The sequence below is a fragment of the Nansenia antarctica genome (assembly GCF_963989245.1).
Source record: "Nansenia antarctica genome assembly, chromosome: 18".
Lineage (NCBI taxonomy): Eukaryota > Metazoa > Chordata > Actinopteri > Argentiniformes > Microstomatidae > Nansenia > Nansenia antarctica.
The window spans coordinates 6,310,120-6,337,592 of record NC_137691.1 but is presented as its reverse complement, the minus strand read 5'-3'; the positions used below and the strand labels follow the sequence as shown (position 1 = coordinate 6,337,592).

The following is a 27,473-nucleotide window of genomic DNA, read 5'->3' as shown; positions in this document are numbered from 1 at the left end:
ACAGGAGTCACTGAGACAGGAGTCATGGAGACAGGAGTCATGGGGACAGGAGTCATGGATACAGGAGTGATGGAGACAGGAGTCATGGAGACAGGAGTCATGGGGAGAGGAGTCATGGATACAGGAGTCATGGGGAGAGGAGTCATGGATACAGGAGTCATGGGGACAGGAGTCATGGAGACAGGCGTCATGTAGACAGGAGTCATGGGGAGAGGAGTCATGTAGAGAGAAGTCACTGATAGGAATAATGCATTCTTTGTTGTAGGTGGTTGATGGAGCTGCCCTATATTGACCGCAGGAGGATTGCGCTATATGGAAAGGTACTGTGCGGCTATATGGAAAAGGTACTGTGTGGCGTTTTTAACGTCAGTTGCTACAGTGTGTTGGTATACCGGTCGTCACTCGTCACTCAAAGGCAGGGGACAAGGAGGGAGTGCATCAAAACATCTAACCTTTTGTGTGTCCCTCTGTAGCCTATGCCCCCCACCCCCCCCCCTTCCCCTCCCCTCCCAACACCCCCACCACCAATCAGAGAGAGCATTGAGAAAGAGGATCAGAGGTACACATTTTGTTTGACAAAAAGTGAGGATTGTGGTTGTCAGTGCAGTACACATGCTATCCTGCTGACTTAACTAAGCTCACACTCTTACTGTAGGGGGTTAAAATGCTATATCATCCCGTGAATTATATTCATGTGCATGATTCATCTTTTTTTCAACAGGCGTTTGGTGGACTTCTCGCACTAAAGATGTTGGCAGCAACCGACAACGTATTCAAGTGTGCTGCAGTGATGGCTCCCATTACAGACTTTAAAATCTACAGTGGGTTGCCTAAATCATTGTTGCTCTTTTTTTTTTATCATGTATTTTTATTCAATCGTTTTTTTATACAACAGTGCATAACAACACGTGTCATTTTTGCTTAAAACAACTATATTAAAGTTACATTTATATTTATCTTTGTTTTCATGAAGAGACAAACTACTATGTAGTAGTTGACAGATGTCATCCTCTAACTTTTGATGTTCCATTTTTGTTCACTGTGATCACAGTTAATTTCCTACTTTTTGGACATCTTGTGGTTCAGTCGTAAATGATTTGTCATTTGTCATAGATGCTGCTTTCTCAGAGAGATACCTGGGTCTACCAGCCAATGAGGAGAGCTTCTATACTGTCAGTAAGGGTTCCGTTCTGGGCCTTCTATTCACAGTGGGCTTTGGGAGAGCCTATAACCCACCTCTGTTCTGTATCAGCTGAGCACAATGTGTCTATTTTTGAGGCTATTTGTCTTGATCCTGTTAATAAGTTCAATATTGAACTAGAAAAGCGACGTACTCACAGATCTGAGGAGGGATACATTTAAATTAAGACACAATTAAGATACATTTCATACAGTATAGATTTTAAAGACATAAATAACATCAAGTGATTGCATGCTCAGTCACTGTCCCAATCGAGATAGAACCTTATCATTCTAAGCTCACGATTTGTGTTTTTCTACATGCATACTGGGATTACTTACTAAACTCTCTGTTTTGGGGGGTGCCAATGTCTTGCAGCAAAGGTCCACTTGCAGCACACGGCAGAGCTCATTGACCGCCTAGTGGCGGCGAAGGCCGACTACACCCTGCAGATCTACCCTGACGAGGGCCACACTCTGAGACGCAGCCACAGCGTTCAGCATCTCCACCGTGTCCTGACTCAGTACCTCCAGGACTGCATGGGCCCTCTGCCCCACCGGGAGGGACGAGACGAGAGGACGACTGAATGTTTCCACGAGGACACCTTGAGGGAATGATTACTACTCCAGAACCTTTCTTTCCATTGCTGCGTTTTTTCCTACACAATGAATTAGTAGATGACTTCTATTGCGTTTTGTTGTTGTTTGTTGTTTGTTGAGTAAATAATTGCATTATTAGACCGAGTGTATCCTCCATATTACCAAAAGAAATAATATATATATTGAAAAGCATGTTTCAAAAGAGGATTTGAGAGATCTGTTTAATTGTAGTGCTGATGATAATATAATGTGCTAAAAGCATGGGAGTCAGAAGCAGTTTTAATGGGGGTCTGTGGGTCTTCCCCCAGAAATGTTTTAAAAGGGTAGATGTCATTTCCTGTATTCGGCTTCTGCACTAGAACAGAAATAGATTCGATGACTAATTCAGAGCCGTCTTAAATAATAACCACTCATTGTTTATTTAAACTTGAGAATGTCTTTAAGCTTGCATGCAATTGCAATTTCTGTTAAATGAATTTCGTTAATGTTGGAGAGGACAACTTTAGTCAAAGTGCCCCTATGCATTCTCCAATAAACTAATCTTCCAATAATTTCTGCTACTATGAAGAATCACCAGGGGGGCATTCCATCAACGTCTCTAAAGAAAAATATAGGCATATTTTGATAAGTATCGCAAGATCTATCGAAAATAAACCTGGATTTTCCTTTTCCTAGTGATGTTGATGGAATACCATCAAGACCTTTAAGACATATGAAGGCAAAAATCATTGTACCCTCTAAGCACACCTGCACAAACAGTGATTTCAAGGACAGTTTGGTCATACTGAATTTATTGAAGATCTTTAAAAATATGCAGTGTACACATAGAATATTCATCTAAAATGCATCACTCAGGATAAAAATATTTGCTATATTAAATTAACAAAGGCATTCACACCAAAAGGCATTCGTTTTGGCATTACAAAAAGGTAATTGGTTAAAGATAATGAATGAGGAAAAAAAAAAAAAAAAGAGGAATTATTACGGATGTAAACACCAAACACCTTTAAAAGTTTAAAATCATACAAGGGTATAAGAGAGTATAAGAGAGTATAAGAGTCTAGAGAGTATAAGAGAGTATAAGAGAGTATAACTTAATCCTGAGATAGCTGCTCTCACCTTTGATACTAAGTATCAATTATACTTACATTATATACACACACAAAAATACACACTCACACACTCACAAACAGAAGTTTAACATCATACACACTAGTATCGGGGGCATTGGGTGTGAAATTGCTTCGTTTCTAAAACGGTGCGTCTCCTCGTCCTATCGCAAGTGTACGGGGAGGCCGTAGACCACAGGCGCAGCTCCTATGATGTATTTGAGTTGGGTGGCCTGGCGGGATGAGTCCATGTGGTCCAGGAGAGCGGCCCCAGGGCCTGCAGACATCCAGGACTGCAGCAGGGCCGTGGTGAAGCGGTCGATGTCCCGGTCGGTAACGTCCCACAGGTTCCCCAGAACCAACGGGCTACAGGGCAGAGCAGACGGGCATACTAGAACATCCAGTTCACAGACACGCACACAGCAACTGATCACGCACTCAGTTTTTTAATTTCAGTACCTTGTATGGGCAGATTGGGCACTAAAGTAGAATTATCAGGGTTCCCACACATTATGAAACAGCACCTTTCAAGGACTTTCAAGACTCAATTCCCTTAAATTCAAGGACCCAACACGGCATAGTTTGAGACAGAACTCGAGAGGGGAATTCAAGCACTTTCAATGACCCCATGTCTATTTTCAAAAACTTTGAAGACCTTGATTTCTTTTTCTCAAATTCACACACTTTCAAGGATTTCAAGGACCAGTGGGAACCCTGCATGATGTGTGTATAGAATACTGTAAAAGGATTCCCCTTTAGATTCAATTTAATTGGCAGAGTACAGAGACAAGGAAACGCTGTGTATTCGTGCATGCGTCCCTGGGTTTAGCCTGTCTGTCGAGTCTTACCAGCCTGCCATTAGGTAGTCGAGGATGATGCCAGACCCCTCCAGCTCCCCACGCACAACCAGAGCAGCACTGCTGCAGCCAAACAGCATACAGGCGGCCCTCATCTCCTCCTGCAGGATCTTCTGTCTGTCGAGGAAGCGTGCCCCTGCTCCGTGGCCCACGTAACTACGGCAACAGAGAGCGGCACGTGAGCAACACAGGAAAGACTGGGCAACCTCTGGGCCCGGTTGTTCAAAACTTTTAATCTGGGTCAGAATGACCCCGATTCTTTTCTCTGATGCAGGATCAGATCTATCTGGCTGATTTTGAGTCGTATAGGGGAAATCAGCCAGCTCGAAAGAGTCGGGGTCATTCTGATCCAGATTAAAAGTTTTGAACACCTGGGCCCCAGTATTTAAAAAATGTCAAACGAGCTCAGAATGATAGTTCAGATGTTTCTTTTGCGATACAGGATCAGATCGAGCTGGCTGATTTCCCCAATACAACTCAAAACCTGCCACCTGATACTAGATCTGATCCGGGATTGCAAAAGAAAGAATCTGGATCATTCTGATCTAGATTAAACATTTTGAAATACCACACAGAGGAGCTGCAGCAGACATTTCCAAACAGAAGTAAGTTCCAGTCAACTCAATTGTGACATTTCCCTACTCACATGTAGAGATCTTCAGTAGTGACAGCTTCCTGCAGATGGTCAGTGTCGGGAGCAGCCCCACTCACACCTTGCCAAGCATACCCACTTGAGAAGGAAAAGGGAGTGAAGGAAGGAGCGAGAGAGAGAGAGAGAGAGAGAGATATTAATAAGAGACAAATCCTAAACAGCAGCAGACATGCAGTACAGTATGAACTGGCACTAGGCTCACTTGGAGCAGAAGAGGTCTTTAAGTCGCTCCTCTGTGCCTGGAAGGTTGGCATCAGGGTTGAGCACGTAGAAGACCCGCTTAGGGTCCACTCCTCGATTCAGGACGCACTCAGGGTCAGACTGAGGGGAGGAAAAGAGACAAGCAGTACGCCCGCGTCACTATTCAGCTTGAAACAAATGAGTCACTAGCATTAAAAAAATAAGTCATAATTTGCTGCATGCATCTGACTGTTAGTTAACTGTTACTGATTTGTTAGTTTGCTTGTAAGCATCGCCCTCTAGATGGACGGGTTAAGCCCGACTCTCTCCCGACCAACTTGCTCATCCATGCCTGCCCGCACCCAGCTAACTGACCAGGCTAACTGACCAGGCTAACTGACCAAGCTAACTGACCAGGCTAACTGACCAGGCCCCAATGTGCCGATTCAAACAGTGCTTCATCTCACAGTTCTCAGGGCACAGTGGCCCAGTAGGGAGGACAGAGAGGGCATGCGGGTCACGGCACGGGAACTGAGGCAGGAGATGGTCTCCCACGGAAGCTTCTGGAGGTACTGCGGAGGAGGAAACATGATAGATATTACATCACAGCGCTTGCAATACGTGAACAACTAAAAAAAGCATAGTAGTACGTCACACAAACTACCACACTGTGCTTTGTTGTTCGCAGGGTATGTTGACATCGTGGTGCACATTTGAGTGACAGAGTTGCGGAGAGATGGGAAAAGTGTGTGTGTGTGCGATCCCTCATAAACACATGCATGTTTATGATGGATAACTGAGATTATGTGACCCCCCCCCCCCCTCCCACCACTAACCTTGTCCAGGATGAGCACCACATGTCCCTGTGGCTCCGCCCTCTCTCGCAGCGCCGACACGGCCGCCCGCAGCAGCGCCACACACTCCTCCGCCCGCTCCGGACACAGTCCCTGGGCGAACCATCGCACGTCTCCCAGGGAGAGGAGAGGAGAGGCCGACAGCAAAGCCTGGAACACACAGGGTTAACGAGAACCGCCTGTTAGTCAACAGAGAGACCGTGTACTCGTATCAATGGACCTATCGCTAAGCCACACCCCCTTTGAAAACTCGGAAAAACAAACAACGCTTCACTGACAGTGACTGACTGACCGTGACTGAATGACATTCAATGACTTACAATGGCGGGAGTTGGCAAATTTCTGATTTCTGCCACAGCAAGTAATACTGTAGACATGTTTTTTTAAAGATGACAAGAATATTTAGTCTAGAAGCTTTTCACCATCAGATATTAGCAAGTTGTTTGTCCGAGTTTTCTGCCTGTAGTGACTTTTGCTGTGATATGATTGGACAATTTCTATTTTGGGGCGTGGCTTAGCGATAGGTCCATTAAGACTCCCTTCCTTTCACATCCTTTTCTGAGAGGGAGGGGCACACACCTTGAGCATCTCTTCAGAGGTCTGCACTCCCCAGGCAGTGAAGGTCTTGTGGAGGTGCTTGGCCTGGGTGATGAGCTTGGGGTCAGAGGTCTGGGGCAAAAGAAGCCCCCGCCAGCAGCCCAGCATTGCCTCCATCTTCTCACACAATTTCTAAGACAGGAAAACAAGGGGGGGGGGACGGACGGACGGACAAGAGAGGGAGACAAGATTTAGGGGCAAATCAAAAACACCCACATGAGGAACAACCGTTAGACATGCATCCACTTGCTTGTTAAGCATCGCCCTCTAGATGTACGGGTTAAGCCCGACTCTCTCCCGACCAACTTGCTCATCCATGCCTGCCCGCACCCAGCAGAGTGACCGCCCGCCCCTGCCCTTACCTTAACGCGACTGTCCAGTGCCCAGCGTCCTGCCCACCACTGGGTCTTCTCCGACTCAGACCACACCACCTTCTGCTGCTTCTGGATACTGTCAAACTCCTGAAGCAGCCAGCTTAAAGGGTGCTACACAGAGACACAGACAGACAGACAGTCAGTATATGTATATGTGTGTGCGCGCACGCATAGGTATCAAGCAACAATCAACGGTGTAATACACATGTAATAGACATGTGTCTGTGTGTGTGAGTCAGTGAGTGAGTGAGTGGGTGAGTGTGTGTGTGTGTGTGTGTGTGTGTGTGTGTGTGTGTGTGTGTGTGTGTGAGTTCCTCACCTGCCGCTGGGCGGTGTGGATGCAGACGGTGACAGGAGAGGAGCCCCTCTCCAGACGGGTCAGCAGGAGGGTGTCCCCAATCTCCCCTGGCTGCACCCTGGCCACCGAGAGCAGACACACCGTCACCCCTACAGAGAGAGAAGTCAGGTCACCATGCTGTAAACCACCAAAACACAACTCGCATTCACTGACAGTTTGCTCCTGGGTGTTAATAAGCTTTATTCAGGGTTCCTACAAGTTTCAACAAGTCAAATGTAGTCTTTTTAGACCTTTTTATAGACCTCTTTGAATAGAATTTTAGACCTATTCGCGACACCATATAGCTTTTTGTCATCGTCGAGGTGATGAAATTAGGGATTTCACTGAATTGGCAAATTGGCATTTTGGTTCTAGCTTCATTATGTTCTGCGTAAATAGATGTGGTCGGACTGATTTCCTTGCAGGATCTCATTCTTAAGACCTAGCACATAATTTTTAGGCAGAATAACTGACATTTTTGGCCTTTCTAGGCCTTATGGATTGGTGGATTTTAGACTTAAAGGCTTTTTAAGACCAGCGCGGGAACCCTGTTTATTTATATAGCAGCTTTCTCTTTCTTCCAGCATTGTGACTGCCAATGGCCCCTGGCGCTGAGCATAGATAACTTTTTATTGCGATCACTGACGGATAGATGATTCATTACTTAGACAAATGTATTTGTCGCTTTGGATAAAGGCGTCTGCTAAATGCCCAAAACTGTAAATGTAAACATAAGGTGCATAGCCTGAAGAGATGGGTCTTGATGTAAAACCCTTGAGCTGTACTCAGGGTTCCTACACCCTCTGAAACATCAAATTCAAGCACCTTTCAAGGACTTTCAAGACTCAAATTCAAGGGCCCACCACGGCATAGTTTGATCTAGATGAGAATGTATATAATAGGAATGACCATGAACGGTTTTCAAATCTAACGGCGTTATGTTTAAAATCTAGCTAACTAATTAACCGTAGTAACTAGTATGGTTGTTTTATTCCCGTCTACATGTTACCTATATTTTTATTTTAGAGAGAGACAGAGAGAGAGAGAGAGAGAGAGAGGGGAATTCAAGCACTTTCAATGACCCATGTCGATTTTCAAAAACTTTTACGGCCTTGATTATTTTTCTCAAATTCACAAACATTCAAGGATTTCAAGGACCCGTGGGAACCCTATGTACTGTACCTTTAGGGAGGTTGTTTATTTGTTGGATGAACTGTTGGCAGTGGTGCTGTGGGAAGGCGGAGGGGTCTGCGGTAGGAAAGGCGAAGATGTTCTCCAGCTGAGCTAGTCTCTGCTCCAGAGGGACCGTCCCGGTCCGGGCAGGGGGGTCGTCTAGACTCAGAGAACCCAGTTTGTCTGTCAGCTCGCTGGCGTTCTCCTTCAGCTTCCTACAGAAGGAACACAGCAACAAGGTCACTGGATCTTCTCTGACGGAACGACTTAAAAACAATACTACAATAAACACAAAAACAAAAGGAGGAAGAAATAGGATCAAAGAGAGATGCTCATCTCCTGATCTACCCCCTAGCCCCTTGTGTAGATCTGATAGGCTAGGTTGAATCGATTGTTTTGGAAGGCAACTTCCATGGCACTATTGATCATTGCCAATCCCAGGGGGGGGAAGAGGCTGATTTGGACTTAGGAAAGAGAATATGGGTGACTGACCTGAGGCGATTTGAGAGATGTCGGATCATGTCATGCTGGGTAGTGACACCCACGGACTGGGCATGGAGCATCGCCGTGGTGACCGGGTCCTGTTGCCCCAGCAAAAGGGCCAGCAGGGTACAGAGGCTGGGGTAGAGGCTGGGCGGGGGGAAATGCTGAAGGGCCAACCAGGCAGAACGCAGCAAAGACTGCACCACCTCCAGAGAAAGACCATCTATGTGGAAGGAAAGGAAAGAGAAAGAGGGCTGTTACTCGCCTGTCTTGTCTATACAGATCACTCAGATTCAAACAAAATCTCTTATGTCTCAAATCTCTCAACAGAGCTCTCAGATGCACACCATGGAAGACTAAGTAAGTAAGTAACGTTTATTTATATAGCACAATTTTACAATGACAAACAGCCGCCCAAAGTGCTGGTAAAAGAAAAAAACAAGATAAAATACAGATATAAAACAGATAAAATAGATAAAATCTAAAAACATGGTGCGATACAAATACAAGTGCAGAAATAAAAGTGCAAAAAGTGCAGTGTCTGGAGGCAGGCTCACCTCAGGTCAAAGGCCAGGGAGAAAAGATCTGTTTTAGCTAGTTTTTTAAAAGCCTCGACTAGTGACAGAGCAGGGCCTCAGACTCGTGACGCTCACCTGGCACGGCGTTGGAGTGAAGGGGGCCTCCGCTCCTGAGCTCAGACAAACAGTCTCTCTCTCCGTCACCACACAGGTCCCTCCGCAGGACCTCAAAACCAGTGCCTGGGCCGTCCACAGCCATGCCTGCAGAGAGACGAGGCAAAGTGGAGTCGGTTCAACAGTGACATTAGCCTCAGCGCTCAGGGATGTTACAAGACAACGACACTATGGCATCTTTCAATCCACACACACACACACACACACACACACACACACACACTTACTGGATGCGGCAGACTCCTCAGTCTCAGTGTCGGACGCTCTCAGCTCTTCAATACTGCTGTCCATCATAATCCCTTCCATGTCCTCATCGATCGTCCTCAACCTCTCTGGTTCCTCCCCAGTGTCTGGTCCCCCTGCTCCGGCTGCCGCAGCAGCAGCCTCCCTCCCGGCAGCCTGCTGTCTCCTGGGTCTGCCTCCTCTCCTGGCTGGGGCCGGCACCACCTCCACCACCTCCTCCTCAGAAGAGGTGGAGTGGGGGACCGCTGTGCTAACCTTGCGCCTGCCCTGCCTCTTGGGAAGGGACTTCTTCTCCGCAGGCGGCTCCGGTGCCGCTGGCTGCTTGCGGACGCGGGTCGTTCTGGTGGAGGCGGTCGGCTTTTTTGAGGCCGCCGGTTTCTTCTCTTTGAGCCCCTTCTGTTGGGGGTCGGCCTCTGCGTCACTCTCGTCACTGAATTGCACCTAGGCCAGGAGACAAAAGGTCAGAACCGTGCTGCAATACCCGTGGCAGTTTGCTAGTGATTCTAACACTCCACCATACCAATTAATTTCAAGATGCACAAAACAGACCGACATATACAAATATGATAGTAGTACAAGTCTTTATGATCAGGCCTCTCTAAAGATCATATAAGACGCTGGATTATGAAAGCCCTAAAATAATTTGACCTCCTGGGCCCAGTTGTTAAAAAACGTTTAATCTGGATCAGAATGATGCAGATTCTTTTTTGTGATCCAGGATCAGATCAAGCTGGCTGAAATGACTCAAAATGGCTGGGGCGGCTGTGGCTCAGGAGGTAGAGCCGGCGTCTAATAGGTAGAGCCGGCGTCTAATGATCGCAAGGTTGGCAGATCGGCAGTTCGAGCCCCAGCTGGCCACATGTCGAAGTGTCCTTGGGCAAAGACACTGAACCCCAAATTGCTCCAAATGAGCGGGACGGCGCCTTGCATGGTAGCATGCCGCCATTGGTGTGTGAATGGGTGAATGAGAGGCCATTGTAAAGTGCTTTGGAATAAGGCGCTATATAAGTCAGTCCATTTACCATTTATCCTGGATAGCAAAAAAAAATAAGCGGGATCATTCTGATCCAGATTGAAAGTTTTGAACGACTGGGCCCTGGCGTACCTTGAAGCGAGACTTGTTTGTCTTCTTGGGGGCTGCAGGGACAGGCTGGGGTTTCTCCTGAGATGGTGACGCCTCTTCATAAACCTGGAACGCCAGCTTGGGGGCCGCCTTCGCTCCTCCTCCTCCTCCTCCTCTCGGTGCTCTGGCCCGCTGGACAGGGGTGCAGGCCACCGTGGGCACCTCCGTGCTGAAGTCAAACGAGCTGAGCTCCCTCCCTCCAGATCTGGCCTGGGAGGGTTTCACCATCACCGGTGTCATGGGCGGGGCCAGACACTTGCCACTTGCTTTGATGGAGGACAAGGAGAACGTCACATTGTTCTTGGGGACTCTGGGCGTCTTGGCGTCTTTCGGCTTGGCGGCGGCGACGGCCGCCGGGTCTTCCTTCCTCGTCTTCCTGGCCAAGGCTGGGAGAGGCAGCGGTTTGGCCTTGATGTGGTGCGTCTCCACGTCCCCTTTGGGTGCGTTCCAAGTCCAGGCGGCAGAGAAGAGCTCCTCCGGGGAGCAGTCCCTCTGGGCCGCCAGGGCCAGACATGCGGCCAGGGCTTTGGCCGCCAGCAGGCCCACCCTAAGGGGCCCCAGGTCCGGAGAGGGCTTGGCGGTCACGAACGCCAGGCCGGCCTCCAGGATCTTCCACGGCCCGTGGCCCTTGTCCAGCTGTAGCTCCAGCCCGGCCAGCGCCATGCGCAGGTAAACACTGCCCACCACGTCCTGCAGCAAGGCTGGTTTGGGGAAGCGGTTCGCAGGGCCGGAAACAACACCGGGGAAGAGCCCGGCCAGTCTGACGGCCAGTTTGGCGGTGACGCTCTTGCAGCGGGCCAAGGTGGCCAGGTGGAGCTTGCGGCTGGCGCTGGCTTCCGCCGGGCCCAGCTGGAGGGCCAGGTCGGCCTGTGCGGTCGCCCAGCGTACGGTGACCCGGCCCAGGCTGGGCTCGGAGCAGCAGGGGCACTGGCAGTCGGGCCTGTGGTCCAGGGAGGAGGGCCAGCACTGGGGCCGAGCTTTGAGCGGCGGGGAGCTGGCCGGGTCCTTCCTCTCCACGGGCTCCTTAGGGAGCCACCTGGTGGTCAGGAAGCTCTTGGAGTCCTCCACAGGGCTGGGGAGGGGGGTATCGGGCTTCCGCGACGGACGGCCTTTCCTCGGTTTGATCTTCACCTCGACCTTCTTCTCCTGATTAGAAAAATCTAAGAGGTTAAAGAGAGCAAAAACGTTGTTAGCATCGTTGGCCACGGGACTCGAAGAGTTTCCAACAGTAAGAGGCACTACTAGGGTGAAGTTGACTAACCCATGCAGAGTTCCAGAAGGTTAAAGACTCTGTCCAGGTCCAGTGCACTCTCCACCCTCTCGCCCTTCATCAGCTCCAACTCGGCCTTCAGCACCAGCAGCTCCGCATATCTACACAAGGACAAAGACACTCAGAGTTTCAGAAGCCAAAAGCATGTTTTTTCCAATTCTTGTTCCAAGATTGAAAATGCAGAAAATTGTTGCTCAAAAATGTAAATAAATGTTCAGCATACTAAAAGAAAAAGAAAGATGTTTATACAACTAGTATTGCTGAGAGACACAGACACACAACCCACACCCCACACCCCACACACACATACACACACACACACACACACACACACACACACACACACACACACCCACACGCACACACACACCCACACCCACACCCACACCCACACACGTACTGGCTAAGAGTCTGCAGCTTGGTGGCCAGTTTGAGGGCCTCCAGACACAGGTGCCTGGCCTCATGTACGGCCCCGGTGCTGCTCCTCACTGCCACAATCTTCAGAGAGCAGCTCAGCAGCTCTGACATCACCAGCCACTTCAACAGCAGGTTCTCACCTGCAGGGGGGGGGGGGGGGGGGGGTCAGAGGTCAACAGGACAGACTGACACACAAGACCAGGTTATCACCGGGGGGGGGGGGGGGGGGGGGCAGAGGGAGCAGGTCAATAGAACAGACTGACAACCAAATTAACCTCAGCACGACTTGCAGACGGACGGGCCTAAAGGAGTATCGTATAAAAGGTAGGCAAATCTTACCACTTTAAAAAATGGGGTACAAGAGTGAGGATTTCCCTTGAGCCACATTCAAGAGGTTTATAGACACGTATTCTACGTGGAGTGGGGGGGAACACCCAAACCGTGGTCAATGAAGCTTCATGAGACTACTTAGCCAGTCGATGCCGCAGTCTATGAAGTACAGTATGTGTGGTGGACAGTATGCCAGCCCAGCCCTACCTTGGTTAATGAAGCGTGTTTAAATGTTACAGTTGGCTCCGTACAAGCCTTTCCCCACCAGCGCCGCCAGCAGACTGGCGAGCCACTCCAGACTCTCAGTGAGGGCAGTGTCTGCAGTCTTCAGTCCTGGAGCACACACACACGCACACGCACACGCACACGCAAACACATCAACAAAACAGCAATGCAACCAAAACACCTCATTCTCATACCTGTCATATCCCCCTTGGAACTCACAACGCAAAACATCCTAGATTTAAAGCAACAGACGGCATATGACCACTAATGACCATTTTCCAACAGAGGCCACCCTGCAAGCTAAATACAGATATGATATGATATTATATGATAGTATTATTAAAATCCCACCTGGGAATACCACCACTAGTGTGCCCTTGAGTATGGCACTTAGCCCTAAATTACTCCAGGTAGACTGTCCCTGTAATCTTTAATTATACGTTTTTTTGGTATAAAAGCGTCTGCTAAACGGTTCAGATGTAAACGTAAAGGGCCGCTTGGTGGCGTAGCACACTAAGGCGTCAGCCGTGTAATCGCAGGGTCCCCGGTTCGATTCCGACCGTCGACATATCCTGCATGTCACCCCTCTTCTCTCTCACCCATCTTTCCTGTCAATCTCTACCGTCTCTATCCCAATAAAGCATTTTTTTTTTTTTTTTTTTTATAAATACAAATACAATCTAGGGTGCTGCTGACCATGCTGGGTGATCTGTTGCCGCAGGTCTTGGGACAGCGTGCCCGTGTCCAGACTCAAGTAGGCACTGCTGGTCTGGAGGGTTCGGGCACGATGCAGGTACCAGCTCTTAGAGTACCTCTGCTCTCGGCCCAACTCATTCAGCACCTCACACAGGTAAGGCACCCCAAGCTCCACCTGGAGACATGAAGAGGTACAGGAGAGTTTGAGAGGAGGAGGAGGAGGAGGAGGAGGAGAAGAAAAGGAAACGAGAGATGGTGAGGGTGAGAGAGCAATGGCTACTTGTTTGATCCCTTTGTTATTTATATTGGGTGGTACCAGCATCGGCTAGCGTTGGCCTGACCTAGTGGATAGTGAGTTGGACTGGTGATCAGAAGGTCATGAGTTCCAATCCCACCTGGGAACACCACTCTCTAGTGTGGCCTTGAGTAAGGCACTTAGCCCTAAATTACTCCAGGGAGAATGTCCCTGTAATTGGAGATAAAATATTAACTAATTTGAATAAAAGCGTCTAAATTACGCAATCTGCTACGGCCTAGTGAGCTTCCTCTGTTGTGTCTGTGCGAGTGTGTGTCACTGTCACAAGCTTGTGTGTGTGTGTGTGTGTGTGTGTGTGTGTGTGTGTGTTACCTGTCCTGTGCTGTAACAGAGCTGAGCCCTCAGCAGTTTGGCCGTCATAGAGAGAGTAGAGGGTCCCTCAGTGGTGGAGCTGACGGAGTCAGAGGCCAGACACTGCTCTGCTTCCTCCAGTTGGCTCTGAAACAGCCAATCAAAAGGTCAAGATAAAACACAACATTTAGCTTACGTGATGTAGCTGAATAGGGTTTCACCCGTTTGTTTAGGCCTCGTCTACACTTGACATTGAAAACCAGACTTCTGATATACAAACATGACGATCAGATCACAACATGTGTCCTCACCTGGTATTACAAACACAAAAAATGGTGGTCAGCCGGATGCCAAAACACAATCGGGCCACAATGTCAACACAATGCGACTTTTGTGCATCCTCTAGACCTGTACACAGGGTTCCCACACCTTCTGAAACATCAAATTCAAGCACCTTTCAAGGACTTTCAAGACTCAATTTCCTCAAATTCAAGGACCCAACACGGCATAGTTTGAGACAGACCTAGATGAGAATTTATATAATAGGAACTATCCGCTCAAACAACAATTAAAAAGAGAGGCTTGAATGTAGAGGCTTGAACACTAGATGGTCTCTTGCCTTCTCTACCCCAGCACAGCAAAACAATATATTGTGAAATATGTGTAAAGTTGTTGTTTTTTGAGAGAGAGAGAGAGAGAAGAATTCAAGCACTTTCATTGACCCATGTCTATTTTCAAAAACCTTTAAGGCCTTGATTTTTTTTTCTATGAAATTCACAAACTTTCAAGGATTTCAAGGACCCGTGGGAGCCCTGTGTACAGTTATCATAAAGTAGTATGTGATCATCCTGTTCGGATGACAAAAGGATTGGATTGAAGTGTCAAGTGTAGATGCGGCCTTAGATGTCATGCGTCTGTGAAGCTTATGTGAAGCCTCAACCCTATCAGCAGGTGAGTTACCTGTGCTGGTCCAGGGGCACCCAGGTCGAGAAGCAGTCTGGCAGAGTGGCACAGGGAGGTGGCACAGCCTTGGGCATCGCCAAGGCAACGGGAGAGGCCGATGGCCAGCTGGTAACTCTCAAGAGCCTGCAGAGGCTAGGATGAGGAGAGGTGAAGTGAAGAGTTGACATGATGCAGTCTAGTAACGAACGCACATTGGATCTATATCCTTTAAAAATATGCTGAAGACTTTTATGTTCTGTTCGGCTTTTAAATGAGTGTATTTTTTAAAGAGTTAAGCAAGGCTTTTTTAACCGATTGATTTGTTTTTTATGAATCGTTTTAAAGCTGAACTTTTTTTCACGTTTTAATTATGTTAGCTCATGTTTTTTGTAAAGCATTACGAGTCTAGATTAATTTGTATGATTATGTGGTATACAAATAAATGAGCCTTTGTCTTCATAACCCCTACCCGTCAAAAGGCAAGATGGAGCCATAAACCCTTCTGCTCAAAACTATCAGATCCCTTTCAGATCTGAATGTGCCAAAGGGCAGTTGAAGACTAACACTAACTGATAAGTCTCTTACCTTGCCCATGAGTTTGTAGAGAGCAGCGGTGAGGGCGATGGAGGAACAGGTCTGTTTGGGGTTCCTGACTGAAGGCAGATCTTTACGCTTCTGCAGCAGAGAGGACCACTCTCTCAGCGCCCTGTCCAGAGGCTGGCTCCGCTCTGAGGAGACAGACAGACAAACACCCAGGTCAACCCAGGTCAACCCAGGTCAACCCAGGTCAACCCAGGTCAACCCAGGTCAACCCAGGTCAACCCAGGTCTGGTGGATTCTAACCGGGGAGGCGGTGATGAGGTGATTATTTGAATCTTCAGGGTCGAGTATTTCATATTTTTCAAATCTGGAGACACAGAATGATCCAGATTCTTTTTTGCTAACCAAGATCAGATCAAGCTGGCTGATTTCCCCCCCCCTGTACTACTCAAAATCGGCCAGATAGATCTGATCCTGGATAGCAAAAACTTGCATTGTCCAGATCTAGATTAAACGTTTTGAAATACGATGGTCTACCAGGACCAGGGCTGGCCACCCCTGTAAACAACAGGCTGACAGACATCCTAACTGAGGTCTGACACACACAAGGCTGATGCTGTTACAGGATTCCTCCCCATCTTCCGCCAGAGACTAGACCCATCTCTTCAGGCTACACCTTAACTGTCCCCCCGGAGAGATCTACTACCCGCCCATACTGTCCCTCCTGAGACATCTACTACCCCCCACCATACTGTTTCTCCTGAGACATCTACTACCCCCCACCATACTGTTTCTCCTGAGACATCTACTACCCCCCACCATACTGTTTCTCCTGAGACATCTACTACCCCCCACCATACTGTTTCTCCTGAGACATCTACTACCCCCCTGTACTGTTTCTCCTGAGACATCTAATACCCGCCCCCATACTGTTTCTCCTGAGACATCTAATACCCGCCCCCATACTGTTTCTCCTATGTCCCCCCCAAAAATCACTTCTTCTAGCCGACTGCCAATGGCTCCAGGCCTGAACATAGATTACTTGTTCCTGCTATGACTGGTGGATAGATGACTCACATAGTCAGTCGAATGTATTTGTTGTAAGTCGCTTTGGAATAAGACGTCTGCTAAATGCCAAAGATGTAAATGTAATTCTTTACTGCTCTCTGCCGCCAAGTCGAAGCCGAGCCCCTCGTACACCAGGTGACTGTCCTGCTGCTTCTGCTTGTCCTCGTAGTCCAGGTCGTTGCTGCTCACAGGAACGGCGTCGCCCCCGGCCCGCTCAATCACATCCTGCAACTTCTTCTCTGTCTCGATGGCCTAGAAAATGCCCAGGAAGAAATCCCAAGGGTCAGTTTTAAGGCTTAAATGTCCATAAAGACACATAAAGAAGGAAAAGGGGAAAATGTTCAACTCCTGATACTCAAACTAGGGAGCACCGACCTCCTGTTGGGTCTTCTCCAGGGTGCAGATGTAGAGCCACAAAGAGGCGTGGGCCTTGTCATCCTTGAGCCTATCAGCATTCTTACTGGTCTCTTGCTCCTCCTCCAGCAAGCGCAGGGCCTCTTGGGTAAAATCAACTGCCGAGCTGCACAGTTGCAAATAATTATTATTTTAATTTTATTTTTTTATATAAAAAGAAGGCACTTACGTGGGCCATGTTTGTGTGTTCTGTAAATCGTTCACTCTACAGTTCAAGGTAAATCCTACCAGTCTGTCTGTTCGCTGAAGTCCTGGAAACACACCACCTGGGCCATCTCACACAGGTAGACAGCACGCAGGTGTGTGTGGAAGCTGCTCTCGTGGCAGATGTCCAGCAGGTCACAGAGTGTGTTGTAGCGCTCCTCGGTGGTGTCTCCTGACACCTCCTTGTAGACGCGTAGCTCCTCCTCGAGGAGACAGAGCATCACGCCCTCGTCTGGGACGTTACACCCAAAACCGTCGCGCAGAGTCCTGATTCAGAATGGCTTTTATTACATCTCAATGTACAAGTACACAAGAGTAAAATTCTTCTGGCTTTGGTTCCTCAACATTGGCATTCAGATACAAATGTCAACGTTAAGTAACAAAAACGAAAGAATGTTCAACAACATGACAGGGGAGGGTTACTCCAATCAGTCGCTCTGTATGCGTAACATTAAATGGTAAATGGACTGCACTTATATAGCGCCTTTATCCAAAGCGCTTTACAACGGCCTCTCATTCACCCATTCACACACGCATTCACACACCAATGGCGGTAAGCTACCATGCAAGGTGCCGGCCCGCTCACTGGGAGCAATTTGGGGTTCAGTGACTTGCCCAAGGACACTTCGACATGTGGCCAGTCGGGGCTCGAACCGCCGATCTGCCAACCTACCTCCTGCGCCACAGCCGCTCCAGTAAAAATATAACCTTTACTGGAGGAGGAATTTAGAAGTACTGGAGGGATGATGAAGTATTTAAGCGAACACCACAGGGCAAGTTACAACCACAAACAGTTCAAGTCATTAATAGAAACTCAAGAGAAGAATAAAGGAGACAAGATGAAAAATGTACCTCCTTGACATCACACAGACACTTAACAACAACAGAAGCCTTGTGAACAGTGGATCCCTACTAGTAACCAATACCTGAGGCGTGTGTCCTCCTGACCGGCCTGAACGGCATCCACCTTGATTTTGACCCACAGAGAGACGGGCTCCGTCATGTGACCCGTGACCCGGTCACCCAGGGCCTGCAGCCACAGGATGACCCAGTCCAAGGCACGCTCCAGCTGACCGCTCCGGCGAGAGCTCTGCACCGCCCACCTGAAGGCCCAGCTCAACTGGAGAAAGACACACCAAATGTGACACAGCCCAATGAAAATGGCTACCTGTAGGCGAAATCATTTTTCTGTTTTTTACATGTGCTTAAACTACAGATTGTAAGCTTTCAAATGATGCATCATACATTGAAATCGGAAACAAATTGAAGACGACATGAGTATTTGAAAGTTGCTACACCGGAAATCCCTAAGCACAGAAAATCCCCATCAAAGATAATGAATCCCCATCAAACAACAAGAAACGAAGTCATTGTGTTATAGATTACACTTATTTAATGAACGTAAAACTGTTCAGAAAAATAACGAGTGGGTACTTCACATCTTCGAGTTGAATGTTAGCTAAAAAAACGAAAATTTAAAAAAAAAAAAAAAAACTTTAAAGACGAATTTGACGTCTTTCTCATTTCCGAGAGGTGTCCAGAAACACCAGGAGCAGTCACAAATGTGTTGATGAACAATATCTGAATGGAGGGGCGCCTCTCTCTGATATGCTCTCTCTCTCCCTGTCAATCTCTACTGTCTATCCCATTAAAGCAGAAATGCCCAAAAAACATATTAAAAAAAACAAACAATACAACAAAAAAACAACAACATCCGATTGAATTCATGTACAGTAGCTCTTTCCCAAAGTATCAATGACTTTCACATCGAAACCTATCCACCCACGGAAATGAGGCATCCACTCAAATCTACTAACAAATTAACATGTTTAGAGACGCCTAAGCAGTGTAGTAGCTCACTAAGGTGCATGCAGCGTAATCGCAGGGTCCCTGGTTCGATTCTGGCCATCGACCTATCCTGCATGTCATCCCTCCTCTCTCCAACCCATCTTTCCTGTCAATCTCTATCCCAATAAAGCAGAAATGCCCTAAAAACAAATATATATATATATATATTTAAAAATGAAGATAATCTACTAACAAATGAACATGTTTAAAGGGGTAGGTATTACCTCATTAGACAGAGAGGCAGGGCAGTTCTTCCGTAGGTCCTGGCACAGGATCTCCAACAGAGTGAAGGCCTGGTCGTACAGCCGGCGGTTGTAAAGAGCACATGCCAGCCTATTCACTGTTGTGACTATAGAGAGGACGGCAGACACACACACAGACACATCAGCCATCTGGTATTAACATGCTGGGGCTGAACCAGATTAAATGAGATGCCACAATCGGTCAGTTACCTGCTTGGACGAGCATGTCGTCACTGGGCAGTTTGCGGACTTCAGTCATCATCCGGCCTGCTGTGGCATTGCAATACAGCAGTACACTGTCTAGTGTCTCCCTCTTCTCCAGCTGAAACAAAACAACAGCATTTTCATTCAAATTAACAATTTGAGCTCAAATAAATGTGAATGCTGACTAAACAATTACCAACAACTTTATAAACTAGGGCCATGATCCAATGGCCTGAACTGAAGTAGAATTCCAAAGAGGATAAAAACTCATTTGGGTGAGAGCTGGGAGCCTTCTTACCTTCGAAGCAATCAGGCTCTCATAGGCAAACACAAAGACCCGGGACATGCTGAAACACAGCTGCTTCTGAATTTGGCTCTCGGGCCAAAATCCTTTTAAATCCTGTTAAAGTGCGACATACACACCCACCCGACATGTTTCTGTGAGAACATTGGAAATTCTTCCACTACAGCATTTTATCATGATACAATCAGGGGTGCAAATTGGGGATGGCCCAAAAAGGTGACACTTTTTTATTTTTGCCTGAAAACGAAGAAAATGTATCAATGGTCTAATCGTGTAAGTAGCGGCAGCCCTGACCATAACACCCTCATAATTACTTGGAAAACAGTTTACTCTGACTGTTATCCACGCTGTCTGGAATTGTACCTAGCTGCCTGAAGCTAAAAGTTATTTCAACAGCAGCAGAGTTTAGCAGACAGGAAGATTAGTTAGCTCACGCATCATGTGACTTGGATGAGACTTAGACGTAAAAACGGCTAATTTAGCAGAAAGGTGACAAATGTCACCAACCTTCTGTGATCTCTTCTGTAGTAATCGATGGTACTGCTGCAGAAAGAAGAACAAGGCGAGCAGGCCTGCTCCACTCAGACCCTTGCTCTTGCCTGCCTCCACTGCCCACACCACCATCCCGCATCCCTCCAGGACAGCATGGGCCACCGGGTCCTCTAAGGCAGCAGGGAGAGACCTGAGGTCCCATGCACAGTCTGTGAACGCCAGCCGACAATCCTCTCCTGAGCTCAGGGAGCGATGTACGTCTACTGCCCGCCTGCCCAACACCAGAGCTTGCCTGAGTCCGTTAGTACACCCCTTGACCCTACCCATAACACCGTCCATCAGTCCTGAGGCCAGACCCCAGCAGCCTGCCTTACAGAGGAGCTTGGAGTTCATCAGCACCACCTCACAGAGCGTAGAGAGGCAGGGTTGCTCCGAGAGGTCCCTGTCCCCTTCCCCGCCTTGTCCCCCAGTCCAATGGGCCAGGAGGTGACTGTGTGTCTCCTGTAGGAGGAAGGAAGCGTCCTCCTCCGTCAGAGTCCCACAGCTCTTCTCGTACTGGGCCAGGGCGCGATTTGTGTACATGGGTACTTCGGAGCTCGAGAGAGGAAGTGGACTCCCCCTGTCAAGCAGCAGCAGGAAGCCCAGGGACTGCATCTGGCAACGGAGCTTGTCCCTAGGGTTTAGGGGGGTGTTGTCTTGGACTCCTGACAGTCCGTTCCACAGCACGGTAAAGCAGTCCTGCACCAGAACACGGAAGTCCCCGGTCTATGAAGACACAGTCAACAACACAACAGATTGAGCAGGTGTACACAGTAAAAATTCGATGCATTATACTATCATACATTTAAAAAGCAAGTACTTCTGCTCCTTTTACCTGTGGAGCTGGAGCAATCCTTTGGTAGAGCAGGGTTCCCAGGTGGCTAAACGGACGGTGCACTCCCAGAGAGCTCAGTTTACTCAGTATGTGGAAGATGATTTTCTCCATGTACAGAGGACTGCTCTGAGCCTCAAACTCCCCGGAAAGGTCATACCCGGAGAGGGCAAACTCCACCAGCTGGATCAGACGTGTGACGTGGTCACTGTCCGGGGGTCCCACTCCCAGTTGATGGTGACAGGCTCGGATAACCCGGTCACAAAACCTTTGAACGTGTCGCCCAGGTCCAGCCCTCACGAAATTCTGTAATGAAAATACAGTTACGGTGTAGTAGCCTACATGGCAAGGCCGACTACATGAATATCTAAAGCCAAAACATAAACGAATCTAGAAACGTTAGCTATAGTTTTGAATGATACATACATTGTCCTACAAAGGAGTAACCTTAGCTAAATAACATATTTAATGTTTAAATAATAATAACATCACTCACCTCCAACTCTTCATGTAGCAGACTGGTCTCCTTTGGACCAGCTGTCCGCTTGATGTACTCCTCAACTGACAAGACCTTCATCTTCATCTCTGCGGTTAAAACATAATTATGAGATATCTCGTGTTATTTAGAGAAATTGTGTCATCTTGATCTTGCTAGTTTATCTCGGCTAAGGATTGGAGTTAGCACGCTAAGCACGATTTACCATACCATGTGTTAATCTCTTAGGATCTTAACCTCTGTGTTGGCAATTTAGCAGAATGAATATTTGGGTCATTATCATTACGGCAGTAATATCACTCAACTAGCTCAAAGTATTGCATAAATATTTTACCAGTTTTGGATCATAACAATCATAACATAACGGTACATGTGGGAAAACTAGGGTTAGGGTTAGGTGCTAGGGTGCTACGGTTAGGGTTAGGGTTAGGTGCTAGGGTTAAGGTTAGGGTTAGGGTTCGGGTTAGGTTTAGGTGCTAGGGTTAAGGTTAGGGTTAGGGTTAGGGTTAGAGGTAGGGTTAGGGTTAGGGTTAGGTTTAGGTGCTAGGGTTAAGGTTAGGGTTAGGGTTAGGTGCTAGGGTGCTAGGGTTAGGTGCTAGGGTTAGGGTTAGGGTTAGGTTTAGGTGCTAGGGTTAAGGTTAGGGTTAGGGTTAGGTGCTAGGGTGCTAGGGTTAGGTGCTAGGGTGCTAGGGTTAAGGTTAGGGTTAGGTGCTAGGGTTAGGGTTAGGTTTAGGTGCTAGGGTTAAGGTTAGGGTTAGGGTTAGGTGCTAGGGTGCTAGGGTTAAGGTTAGGGTTAAGGTTAGGTGCTAGGGTGCTAGGGTTAAGGTTAGGGTTAGGGTTAGGGTTAGGGTTAGGCATGCCAGCATGTACCAAATCGACATAGCACCTAACCCTAACCCTAGTTTTCCCACATGTACCGTATTCCCACATGGTTACCGTAACACATACATGACATTTTAGCAGGACAAAACGGGATTTATGCATCATATTATTCTGAATAAAACAGTGTTAAACACACTATCCCTACATCACAAATGTACATTATGATAAGTAAAGTAAACTAGCTTAGCTGTTATTGGAAACGAAGCAGCTAGTATCCAGTTGTGGGAGTTGTACTACGTAGTTCTCACTACTGTGGCTGATGTGATGTGATGTGGGTCATGTGACTAGCCAACTCGGTAACATTAGCGTAGCGTGAAATTAGCATGAAATTAGCATGAAATTAGCATGGAATTAGCATGCTAGCAGGTGTTTTAAGCCTATGTTTGCGATGATATTAAAACATATATAAAGTATGGACTTCAAACCCACCATGATCATCCAACTTTTCACCCTCTGGTTCCATTTCGTTTTCAATCACTACGAAAGCAAAACGTTGTTCCAGTGGCGTCTGTAGTAAATGTGGAACTGTCGTTTTCGTTCAAATGTTTTTACCGTTAGGCGATCAGTGTTGCCATATGGGATTGACAATTTCCAGCCTAACTAACCACGGTCTAAAAAAACAGCTAAATCCACCCAAAACCAGCCCAAAAAACCTAGATTGTCAGAAAACCGCTAATTACTATTGGGCAAGGTGCTCATCTCCTGCTCCCTAAACTGTATGTCTGTTGTTGTTGCCAATGATGTTTGTAAAATAAAATAAAATAAAAATAAAAACCTGCACATTGTATGTAGCTTCTACTAGGGTTGTGTGTTTTAACTTCACGCATTTTGTAACTTTCTTTCAGGCACTGATATTTTGATGCTGCCTAAATGCTATTTATCCAGCCAGCCCAACCGCCCAAATTGTTTTTTTCCGGCCCAGTGTGATCAAAAGTAGCACATTCGGCGGTAACACGCCCCATCTGGCAACCCCGTAGGCGATATATATACCTGTTTCAATGCGCGCGCTTTGATTGTGATGTACTGTAGATCAGGGGTTGGCAACCCAAGCCACGGCAACCCAATGCAGAAGGTAGAGCAGGCGACTAATGATCGCAAGGTCGGCAAATTGGCGGTTCGAACCCCGGCTGGCTACATGTCGAGGTGTCCTTGGGCAAGACACTGAGCCCAAAATTGCTCCCAATGAGCTTGCCGCCATTGGTGTGTGAATGAGAGGCCACTGGGGAAGCGCTTTGGAATAAGGTTTCTTATTTCCCCTTAGTGTTTTGTTGACTGTGTGGTTTAGAGCTGCAAAATGAGTGATAAGCAAGACATATGTTTGTCATTGAAGTGAAGAATTGGTGTGAGATAAAATACACCAGTTTCAGGTTTTGGTCATTGTGTTTGAGGCTGCGATGATAGTGTTAAAGCGATAGACTAGAGGAAAAACTGTAACACAAGTCTATTTTACTTTCTGTGAGATATCGCCTCCTAGTGGCCTGATTCCATCATTGCCTTTTGTAGCAGGTGCATTGTGCTGCTGAGAGAAATGACACCATCCATCATCAAATCCTGCTTCAACCAATAACCATTACACACAGTGCAAATAGTACGACACAGGGAAACATACTTTTAAAGATGGTTTATTTTTTCATAATCAAAAAATTACATTACATATACATATAAAACATTTAGAAACATTAAGCTATGGAATAAGCATTCAATGGTTCAATTAAGAGGCAATCATCAGACATCATTCCCCATATGGCTCCTTCACGAGGTTTGAGGTTACTGCAGTACAGATACGTACACTTCTCACAGAAAATATCTCTCTCTCTCCCTCCCCCCCTCCCTCTCCCTCCCCCCCCCCTCTCTCTCTCTCTCTCCCTCCCTCCCTCCCTCCCCCCCCCCCTCTCTCTCTCTCTCTCTCTCTCTCCCTACCTCCCTCCTCCTCCTGCTGCTGCTGTTACCTGGCCCATTAAATGAATTGTGGAACACAAGGCGACTCTTGTACTCATCAGAAAAGACACAGTCAGACACACTGGACACTTATTACAGTCATCTAGCCACTATTATGGGTGAGAAGAAGGGGGGTGGACACTGCTGGCGCCAGGGGCCAGAGACCAATGAGACTGAGCCTTCAGAACCAAACACAGCACCCAGCTCCATGGAGCGCCGTGCCTGGTTCATGAAGCTGGAGCCTGGGGGGGGGGACATAGAGTGCACTTGGTCTGGTCTGGTTGGGTTAAAGTTAAATGTGCTCATTGTAATGCTTTGAATGGAATGAGGAATCAGGTATTCTTCCTTCCTCATTCCATGCTTTTTTTGCATTTGCATACTGCATTTCATTGTCTGGTACTTGTACTCTGCAATGACAATAAAGTTAAATCTAATCTAATCTAATTCCAATGATCCAGGTGTTCTCCGCCTCCACCAGCCTCCATTGGTATAACACACCGCCTGAGACAAATACACGATGGAGCTCGATGTGTTAAGCTTTTGTCATATCCATTAGTGAGTTTGTATCAGGATAGTTTACTTCCTGAAGCACAGTGTTTGCTTATCTGGATACAGTAGCACAGCAGGGAGGATAGGTACACTGTTTACACTTCAGCAGTGTTTGACCTCTGACCTCTGTGGCTTGGGGGGTCACAATTACTCTGACTGTACGACACTGGACGAGGTCATAAAATGTCTTTGTGCATGAGCACACGCACACACACACGCACGCACACACATAGACATACACACACACACACACACACGCAGTACAGTCGGGGCAGCAGATGCTGCACATACATATAGAAATACAGACAAATCGATTCAAACAATCACATAAAACAAAATGACGTGTCATTTCAAAGATTGCTTTGCTTAATTATTCAAGTCTTTTTTGAGACATCTGCTAACAGCGTTTGAATGTTAGTCATTTGGTTTCTTACAGTGTCTGTGTCTTGTTATTACATGTTTTGGATGGTGAGGTGGTTTTCTATTGTAAGAGTTTGGATATGTTCTGGTTTTTGACTGTTTCTATTTTCTGTTGCCTGAATCGCCTTCTGGAGTCCGTTCCATCTTCATGAAAAATTATACTGTTTATTATGTATTTGTTTTTACTGATTCTCAAAACCATCATTACTGTCGTCTGGGCCAAAAGAGGCACAATAATGTTGAAGTTGATTAGGTATTCGTAGCGGACATCCAAATGTATCACAGGATCAAGGCGACATATTTCACTGCACCATATTACTGCATCTATCTGAAGGCTGAAGTCACTGAGACAGGAGTCACTGAGACAGGAGTGATGGGGACAGGAGTCATGGAGACAGGAGTCATGGGGAGAGGAGTCATGGAGACAGGAGTCATGGGGACAGGAGTCATGGGGAGAGGAGTCATGGATACAGGAGTCATGGGGACAGGAGTCATGGAGACAGGCGTCATGTAGACAGGAGTCATGGGGAGAGGAGTCATGTAGAGAGAAGTCACTGATAGGAATAATGCGTTCTTTGTTGTAGGTGGTTGATGGAGCTGCCCTATATTGACCGCAGGAGGATTGCGCTATATGGAAAGGTACTGTGCGGCTATATGGAAAAGGTACTGTGTGGCGTTTTTAACGTCAGTTGCTACAGTGTGTTGGTATACCGGTCGTCACTCGTCACTCAAAGGCAGGGGACAAGGAGGGAGTGCATCAAAACATCTAACCTTTTGTGTGTCCCTCTGTAGCCTATGCCCCCCACCCCCCCCCTTCCCCTCCCCTCCCAACACGCCCACCACCAATCAGAGAGAGCATTGAGAAAGAGGATCAGAGGTACACATTTTGTTTGACAAAAATTGAGGATTGTGGTTGTCAGTGCAGTACACATGCTATCCTGCTGACTTAACTAAGCTCACACTCTTACTGTAGGGGGTTAAAATGCTATATCATCCCGTGAATTATATTCATGTGCATGATTCATCTTTTTTTCAACAGGCGTTTGGTGGACTTCTCGCACTAAAGATGTTGGCAGCAACCGACAACGTATTCAAGTGTGCTGCAGTGATGGCTCCCATTACAGACTTTAAAAATCTACAGTGGGTTGCCTAAATCATTGTTGCTCTTTTTTTTTTATCATATATTTTTATTCAATCGTTTTTTTATACAACAGTGCATAACAACACGTGTCATTTTTGCTTAAAACAACTATATTAAAGTTACATTTATATTTATCTTTGTTTTCATGAAGAGACAAACTACTATGTAGTAGTTGACAGATGTCATCCTCTAACTTTTGATGTTCCATTTTTGTTCACTGTGATCACAGTTAATTTCCTACTTTTTGGACATCTTGTGGTTCAGTCGTAAATGATTTGTCATTTGTCATTGATGCTGCTTTCTCAGAGAGATACCTGGGTCTACCAGCCAATGAGGAGAGCTTCTATACTGTCAGTAAGGGTTCCGTTCTGGGCCTTCTATTCACAGTGGGCTTTGGGAGAGCCTATAACCCACCTCTGTTCTGTATCAGCTGAGCACAATGTGTCTATTTTTGAGGCTATTTGTCTTGATCCTGTTAATAAGTTCAATATTGAACTAGAAAAGCGACGTACTCACAGATCTGAGGAGGGATACATTTAAATTAAGACACAATTAAGATACATTTCATACAGTATAGATTTTAAAGACATAAATAACATCAAGTGATTGCATGCTCAGTCACTGTCCCAATCGTTACCACTATAGGTTGCAAATAACCCACTCACACTCAAGCCCTTAATATAAACCCATGGGATTTCCAGTTGGTCCGATTATTCAGTTCTTCATTATCAAAAGACCTCAAATGTGTCTCCTCAGGCTGCCTCTGTGCTGGATGACGTCCTAAGACTAAGGGGAAATACTTTTCTAATTCTACATGGAACTGCAGATGGTGAGAGGCTGATAAACAAAATATTGTGACGTTAGAATTATACGGTTCTATCTCCATTTTTGTCCAAATTTAGTTTTTTACACTGATCCAT

At 46.9% G+C, this 27,473-nt stretch overlaps 1 protein-coding gene across 1 annotated transcript; it reads right to left on the bottom strand.

Annotated features, from left to right (window-relative positions):
• Window positions 1–3,052: 3,052 nt before the first annotated feature.
• On the bottom strand, window positions 3,053–21,710 carry LOC308173519 (separin-like; the record flags this gene model as incomplete). Its single annotated transcript, XM_080548547.1, has 31 exons — window positions 3,053–3,254; window positions 3,737–3,901; window positions 4,392–4,475; window positions 4,600–4,718; window positions 5,045–5,149; window positions 5,414–5,581; window positions 6,011–6,160; window positions 6,391–6,513; window positions 6,722–6,849; window positions 7,922–8,127; window positions 8,405–8,618; window positions 9,049–9,174; window positions 9,315–9,771; window positions 10,436–11,613; window positions 11,715–11,824; window positions 12,124–12,280; window positions 12,708–12,803; window positions 13,392–13,566; window positions 14,020–14,145; window positions 14,959–15,093; window positions 15,526–15,668; window positions 16,641–16,800; window positions 16,924–17,068; window positions 17,191–17,433; window positions 18,093–18,286; window positions 19,239–19,363; window positions 19,467–19,578; window positions 19,759–19,860; window positions 20,272–21,021; window positions 21,131–21,433; window positions 21,624–21,710. 31 exons carry the CDS (start codon window positions 21,708–21,710, stop codon window positions 3,053–3,055), a joined length of 6,588 nt encoding a protein of 2,195 aa, XP_080404673.1.
• Between the last annotated feature and the right edge of the window lie 5,763 nt (window positions 21,711–27,473).